The 7,838-nt window shown below is 38.9% G+C and overlaps 1 protein-coding gene across 9 annotated transcripts; it reads left to right on the plus strand.

The window, feature by feature from the left end:
* Positions 1-1,160: 1,160 nt before the first annotated feature.
* Positions 1,161-7,116, plus strand: LOC123402259 (vesicle transport protein GOT1-like). 9 transcript variants are annotated; one of them, XM_045096154.1, is made up of 7 exons: positions 1,161-1,369; positions 3,478-3,554; positions 5,720-5,811; positions 5,912-5,992; positions 6,407-6,504; positions 6,584-6,659; positions 6,804-7,116. In XM_045096154.1, the coding sequence occupies exons 2-7, from the start codon at positions 3,527-3,529 to the stop codon at positions 6,924-6,926; spliced, it is 498 nt and encodes a 165-aa protein (XP_044952089.1). In that variant the 5' UTR covers positions 1,161-1,369; positions 3,478-3,526; the 3' UTR covers positions 6,927-7,116. The 9 variants fall into 9 exon arrangements, with proteins under 9 accessions (XP_044952089.1, XP_044952090.1, XP_044952088.1 ...); XM_045096155.1 differs by having other exon boundaries at positions 1,171-1,369; positions 3,485-3,554; XM_045096153.1 differs by having other exon boundaries at positions 1,172-1,373.
* Positions 7,117-7,838: the final 722 nt, after the last annotated feature.

The following is a 7,838-nucleotide window of genomic DNA, read 5'->3' on the forward strand; positions in this document are numbered from 1 at the left end:
GCATCCAGGGATTTATAAATTTGACATTGCTTTTTTGGTATACTGGGAACTTTCAATGATATCAATGTGTTGCAACAGTCTCATTTGTTTTCTAGACTTGCTAGTGGTGATGCTCCTGCTTGTAACTACATGATTAATGGACATGAATACATCAAGGGATACTATTTTGCACATGGTATTTATCTTTCTTGATGTATATTAGTCAAGAGCATAAAAAAAACCAACACTAGAAAGCATGTTGAATTTGCAAAGATACAAGAGGATCAGAGAAAAGATAATGAAATAGCCTTTGGGGCAATCAAGGTTTGCTATTGTTTGTAGTCCTGCTTGTTTTTTGATAAAAGAACCCTAAAAAACATCAGGAATTGTTGCGTGATTCTTCATAGTATGACCCTCGAAGATGAAAGGATCATGAGCTTAGAATTCTTCTACGACAACGTCGGTATGCGTGTGAAGTGAGCTAGAGACCCTGACCGCATACAAACATTTCTTCACACGTACCGGAAGATTGAGAACGCAAACACTCACTATCAGCTTCACGAGGATCTCATTGTGCACCATTGACACAGACATGGGCAGCAATTTCTGCCATTTTTTCATTCATTTCATTTAATTCATGCGTGATTTTCATCATTGTTGTGTTAAGAACAGTTTTTTATTGAAATGTTACTTTATTTTGAAGATTTAAATAATTATTATAATCTGAATAGTTGTTGTATTATGATTTGAAAATTTGATTTTATGTTTTTAGTCAATTTCAGTAAATATCATGTTTTTTCGGGTGACGAGGACCGCGGTAGAATTCGTAAAAAACGTTTTTCACATACTGTAAACATACGATACTGGCCATGTTTGGATCCTAGGGTTAGAGTTAGAGTTGGTTAGATTTAAACCATCTAACCCTCAAAGATCCAAACATGTGGGTTAGAGTTGGTTAGATGCATCTAACCCACCCAAAAACTCTAACCCACCTAAGAGGTGCTTTTTTGGGTTAGAGTAGGTGGGGTCCAGGGAAAGAGAGAGGTCTAAAGTAGCCAAATGATTAAAAAAAAGCATTTATTGTCCATCTAACCCTTTCATCCAAACACCTTTAGAGTTAGAGTTAGTTTAGGTTAGTTCAAGGGTTAGAATCTAACTCTAACTCTGACCAGGTTAGAGTATCAAACACGGCCACTGTCCGTCGTATACGGGTCTGCTAGAGTTGCTCTTATTCCGGTCACCATCGGAGCTGGCGACCGGTGGCAACCGCGCGGGGAGCTCTAGCCGTTCTCTCTCACAACTGTCGCTCGCCGGGACGCCGCGCGATTTCCTACCCCCACCCCCATTCCAGCGTACCACACCGACACCGTGTGAGATCCGTGCTTCATCGGTAGGTAATAAACCCTAATCCCAGTCCCCTGATTGCTTCCTCCCCGCAGCCGATCCATTCCCTCCGTGAGCGCCGAGATTTCCGCCACCGCGCGCGGTGTGCTTCTTCTTGCCCGTGCTACGAGTGGTCGTGTTGGGGGCAATCCCTGGCACGACGTGTATTGGTCTCGTTACGCGTCGGCAACGCCGTTTCCACCCGATCGAAGTCTTGAACCATCCGAGCTGCCGCTGCCGCTTGCGGTTTTGGCGCCGTATAAGTGAGTGACACTGCTCCTCGGTATTCACCCAGGCAAGCCCACAGCCGCCGCGCCGTGTTGTGCGCCCGTAGGTTGCAAGTGTTGGAGATGTGTAACCAACTAACCATGGACAGAGGCTAGCACCTAATATCCGCCACTTCTGTGGCGGCTTAATCATCTGGCTCAGCGTCTGCTGCCCTGGCATATAGGCCTAACTTTTCCGAGTAAAATGCCTGTAGCTCTTCTGCTTTGATTGTATATCTGTTCTAGAGAAATGGATCTGTGGTAAGGTGTGTGGCAGCTTCACTCCATGATCTCCGGTGGCTTGCTCTCCTGCAAGAAGCTAATGACTGCATTGGGAGCCTGAACGTGGAGATCAGTTGACAGTTTGTTCCCTTGGCGAGTTAACCCTTAACAGAGAGTTCAAATCATATAGTTGATCTTATATCTGTGAAGATTGGTTGGTAAACTCTGTTCTCTGGACTCTAGTTGGAGTTTGTTACTGCAAGTTATTTGTCTTGTGTGATTCCCATAGTTTTCTGTAACAGATGGTAATTTTTTATATAGCAATTGTTTCTGCAGAAATGCATTTTAGTGCTCAGGCTCAATGGAACCCGATTTTTTTTTGAAAAGTTTAAATATCGTATTTCAAAGTTCCAAAAATTCTGAAAAAATTCGACATTGTTGTATGGATGTATACTGTGTGTACGTAAATTCACATGATGAAATACGTTAAGAAGCGAGCTACACAAAAGTTACAGAATTGTGCTTTTGAAAACAGTGAACACTGAAAAGTGTGCGCCTGTTCACTGTAAAAAATCAACGAGTTTCCCTTTTTTGTGTAGCTCGCGTGTTAATGCATTTTCTCATTAAATTTTGGTATTTTACATACATATAGTATACATCCATATGAATACATAGTATTTTTGTTTAGCATTTTTGAAAATTTGAAATACGATTTTTGATTATTATTTTTCAGTAAAAGGGCTCCAAGGATCTTGAGCACACAAATGCCATATTCTTGTTTCTTCACAAGCTAGGGAATATTATAAATTTGGGTCTGAAGGGGTAGGGATCCTTAAACTATGAAACTTACTGTTTTCCATATTTGTTTAAATTTAATACATAAGGTACTCTAGGCATCAGCGCGTCTGTGCTGGTATAGTAAACGCCTCAATTTCCTGCAAACCAGCACTGCATTTCTTCAGAAGGTAGAAATAAACGTTGGTCCTAAGTGATTTATGTGCAGGTGTGAATTGCTCATGGTATATCCTTACTTTCTGATATGGACATTTTTTGTTGTTCCCCTCTATCACTAGTTGTGATAGGCTGTTGGTACCTGTTAGGAGCACTAACTCAGAAATAATATAGCTGTTGTATAATATCTTTTCTGTTTGTATTTTGATATTCTTTTTTTGTGAAAATAGTACCACCATAGATCTGCTGCCAGTTAAGAAATATATCACCAAATTTTTTTGCCTTAATAAAATACTTTTGCAAAAAATGTGCTGTTAAGTTTGTTTTCATGGCGAGTCAACTGTTTGCAAGGTTGGACGAATTTGAAACACATTTAGCTTCTTTGCCTTTTTGTGGTCCAACATCTCCTCAGGAAGTCACACACAACCCTTGTGAAACCACCCTTATTCTGAGTGTAATATCCTTCTAACTCAAAAGGAAGGGTGATAGATTTTGAAGAAATGTTTTTTGTAGTGAGCATTTGTAGTGGGGTTTTACAGAGATGGATATTTTGGTGCTCTGCTAATGTGGCGACTTTGGAGTTAAACCATACCAAATTTCCTTACTTTGATTAATGGTTAGATTTCTTTGGAAGGTTTGAAATCTAGACCCTTCTTGATGTATGTGTATTTGAAAGTTTGCAGGCTCAGTTGCTGCCTTGGTGGAATATCTTCAGGTCTGGTGCAATGGCCTACGAGATCAGTGAGATCAAAAGTAAAGTTCTATTCTCATTTAGGACTACTACTCACTGCAAGTGATCAAAGCACTTACTTGATTTTGTTTGACATTCACTAAAGAGGGTACATCAACCTCGTTCCCTTCCTTTTAGGTGTTATTCTCAAAATAGGAAATACCATTGAAATGGAAATTGTACAAGTACTATTGCAAATGTGTAATAGTATGTCTTTACAACTCTGGAAGACCTAACACATCTGACCAATGTTAAATGACCATTCATACATACTGCTCTTAAGAAATTCAAAGGGCATATTTCCGAACTTTGAATGTTCTGGAAAAATTCTTAGTTATACATTTTCGGGTTAAGTATGAATGCTCCCACCCATAGTCACCAATTCGTGTGTGTATTAAATTTTAAGGAAGCTGCATACATGTGCAATGTTTTAGACTAACCACCCTGTTTTTTTTAGTGTACACATGAACACATTCGCGCAAAAGATTTGTAGCTTCACACTTCATGCTATAATGTGCATTTAGAATTTTTCAGGATTATCTTAAAACTTGGAAGTGTTCTTTTGACCTCATCTTAACATTTCCACCTTGAGTTTACTTGTGCATTTTGTAATAAAATTAGTGCAAGGTAGTTTGGCAATTACCCACTTTGCAATGACATCTGGACTGTTGGATGTCTTGGCAATAGTATGTTGACAATTTTCTGTTCTTTTTACGGAAAAACTGAGTGTCATATGATCACTTTATTATTGTTAGAAAAATATCCAGATAATTCCTGATCTTTGGGGTAGTCCCTGAACCCCCAGAACTGAGAACTGGATATTAGAGCCTGTTTGGGACTGCTCTGTTCCTTAAAATTTAGCTCCGCTCCAGAAAAGACAAGCCAAACGGGTTAACTTCACGATATGCCGCTCCACAAAAAAACTAGAATCTGGGGTACAGCTTCCAAGTTTTTATGAAGCTCTTGAGAGGGTGCTCCAAAAAACTCTAGAAGCTGGAGTTGGTGCGAAATTACCCACCACTGCCACCAGTAAGTGGATACCCCTTCATTTCTCCCCCCTCAACCAATCAAATAGATTCTTTCCACCAATTTTTTTATTCTTGGAGCTGGAGCTAGATGGAAGCCAAACATTCTCTTGATAGTGCTATAGCTTCTGTATGAAATTGCTCCAAAGTGAATTTGATGAAGTGAAGCTGATTTTCATGAAGCGAAGCAGTCCCAAACAGGCCCTTAACCCCTGTATTATCGTTAGCACCAAATTACTTAACTGTGTATGTTATTTACTATTGTAGTTTTGCCTTGGTGGGCAAATGTGGCGAACTTTTAGTGCCAGTTTCAGAGGTGGTTACATGACTCGGGAGGAAGAGGGAGTGTATAGACTGCAAGGGTTTAATAAAATAAAAATATCGTTAGTTCTTTTTTCTAGTACACCCTTTGGCTCAGATACGTCTCAATGTTTCTCACATTCAAATTGTTAAAAATTTGAACCAAACTGAAATGTCATATGGTTGTAGAAATGATACAGATTTTCTTCTCCTGGACACATGTGCTCTTGTTATTTTGAAATGTTTGGCCGCTGTGATTTGCAGTTCCAAAAGTTCCTAGCAAATTCAGACATGTACATGTTAGAATAAACTATGTATCTGAAAAGTTCCCTAATATATTGGGATTTCTGCAGCAACACTGTATTTGGCATTGTTGGTGGATTGTGATAATCCCATTTGCCTAACCAGGTTTTACCGATTTAACATTTAGTTAGTCAACTTATTACTGCTTTCATGGCTATTTTATTACAGCAAGCTGTAAATAATTTGACTGCAACATGGTTCATCAACTGCAAACTGTGCCTAAAAGGACGGACCAGTAATGCAAGCAAATGCACATAATACTCGGTTATCTATATGTCTTGGTTGTCTTATAAATTTTAGCAGCACAATAATTGTTCTAATTAGCTGTCTTTATGTGAGCCCGAGCTCAGATTGATGTTACACCTTGCATAGGGGCTTTAAGAACAGTAAATATGATTGCATTAGAAAAATAAGGGAGCTATCATATAGCATGTGCGATGATTATCAAATTCAAGTTACAGAAAGGTGGCACCTGTTCCTATTTTCTGATCTGATGTATTTTCCTCTTTTCACATGTAAGTTGGAAGTATTAAACTATTAATGATCATATTTCGATGTAGAAATTGGCATAGGTCTGGTGGGCTTTGGCATCCTGTTCTCATTCCTAGGTGTTATCCTTTTCTTCGACAGGGGTTTGTTGGCTCTGGGTAATGTATGATACAACAATACACAAACCCTAATTCAGTTTCAATTGCTCCTTATCAAATGGGATCATACTGTCACCTTATTCTTTCCTACCCTGTTTCTTCAAGATTTTCTTCTTGACTGGAGTAGGCCTTCTTCTTGGTTGGCAATCTATGTGGCAGCTATTTACAAAGAAGGCAAACATTAAGGTACTCAACATTTAGATAGATAGATGGCACTACCCTTTTGCTTCGTCGTGGCTTAAAATTGTAATCGGGTAAAATGTGATATTACATTATATTATTATTTACCTGTTGCTTACTGAAGTAGGATTTTTTTTCTTGAAAGAATGTGTACATAGCAGATCAGATTCTTCAAGACAACTATATTCATCGAACAAATTTGAATGTTCTCAGCGACAATCCAATATCATGTTGCTCTTTATTAGTCTTGTCCTCTTAATGCCATATCATGTTGTTCTTATTTAGTCTCGTTCACTCAATGCAATATCGTGGTGCTCTTTGTTTGTCTTGTTCATTTATCAGTGGAATGCTGACCACATTGCTGTCTCTCCGAGTGCCATGTGTTAAATATAAATAGGTCATGCTATATTTTTTGTGCAGGGATCTGTACCTTTCTTCCTTGGTCTCTTTCTTCTATTTGTCAGATGGCCTGTTGCTGGTATAATCCTGGAACTGTATGGAACTTTTGTCCTCTTCAGGTCATCGCCTACATCAAACCATTTCTCTAATACTCCATTCATTTCTTGGTTGATACTGACTTTTGCTTTTATTCGGCAGTGGTTATGGGGCTCCTATTCAAGCCTTCCTATATCAGATTCCAATAATTGGATGGATTCTGCAATACCCCTTTCAGGTAATTTTTCTTTTGCATATAGACATTATATAATCTTAGCTGCTCCTCCTGACACAGTTGCTGATATCCTCTGCTCATACTTTTTTGGAGCACTTCCATTGTATTCGCTCTAGATTGTAGGTATAAGTATAACTGATGCTTCAGTTTTCATCTTATTTCTGCAGCTGTTTGGTCTCAGGCGTAAGCGTGCTTGACAATTTGTGGTGGCAGAAATTCATGATAATTCATGGGGAAATAGCATATTGGCTGATGTTAAATTGTCAGTAGAAAATTCTTGTAGCCTTTATCTTCTGTAACTATGCTCTTTAACACTGTGTCTGCATGCTATGGGCTTTGTAACTTGGTTGTGATGACTTCTAGTACCCTTCAATCAACATGCGGTAGATGATAGTTTAATTTTTTAAGTTCATACATCAGCATAGTTATGCCATCAAATATATGACTGGATTCTGGGTTTTGATGGGACTTGAGAGACACCAACCCTCCGCCCTTGTTATGCGTCAACCTGACAAACTCTGCAGCATACTATCGTGTCTTGTGTATGTGTTTGTGGATCCAGCTCCTCCCATATTTTTCTTATCGGTAAGTTGTTTAAGCTGTCATCATTCTTAGGTTTGAAGTTTCAGCCATAATTTTGGTGGGATTTGCCTGTCATGTCGAGGTCTTCTTGTGCTGATATGACCGTAGGGTTCTGATGTGATGGGCGCAGTTGGCTCGCCATCCTTAGTTTTTTTTGAAGAATACTGTCCTCAAGTTCTACTTTTGACAGTGACAGGGACACATAGAAATAACAGAGCAAACCGCTTAAACCGTGCACAGGAGTGGTTGGGAAGTATTACCTCCGTCCTAAATTATTTGTCTTAAAGTTTTTTAAATATGGATATATCTAACACTAAAAGTGTCTAAATACATTTTTTTTGTGTGTGAATAAACTCTTGTATTACTCCAAAAACTCGAAGTTTACAATCAAGTTAAAAAATTTCTAAAGCGCCAGGGGGCCCTGATCTAAGCCAAACAACAGTGCGGCGTTTGGATCTCCCAAAATTTGCTATAAAATGACTAGATTTATTTTGGCTACGATAAATATGAGTAATGCAAGAATCATGTTCCTCCATTTGAAATCCTCAACCAAAAAAGGTACTTCGATTTGTTGCCTTCTCTACTCTTCATCATGACTGC

The sequence above is a fragment of the Hordeum vulgare genome, chromosome 6H (genome assembly GCF_904849725.1).
Source record: "Hordeum vulgare subsp. vulgare chromosome 6H, MorexV3_pseudomolecules_assembly, whole genome shotgun sequence".
Classification (NCBI taxonomy): domain Eukaryota; kingdom Viridiplantae; phylum Streptophyta; class Magnoliopsida; order Poales; family Poaceae; genus Hordeum; species Hordeum vulgare.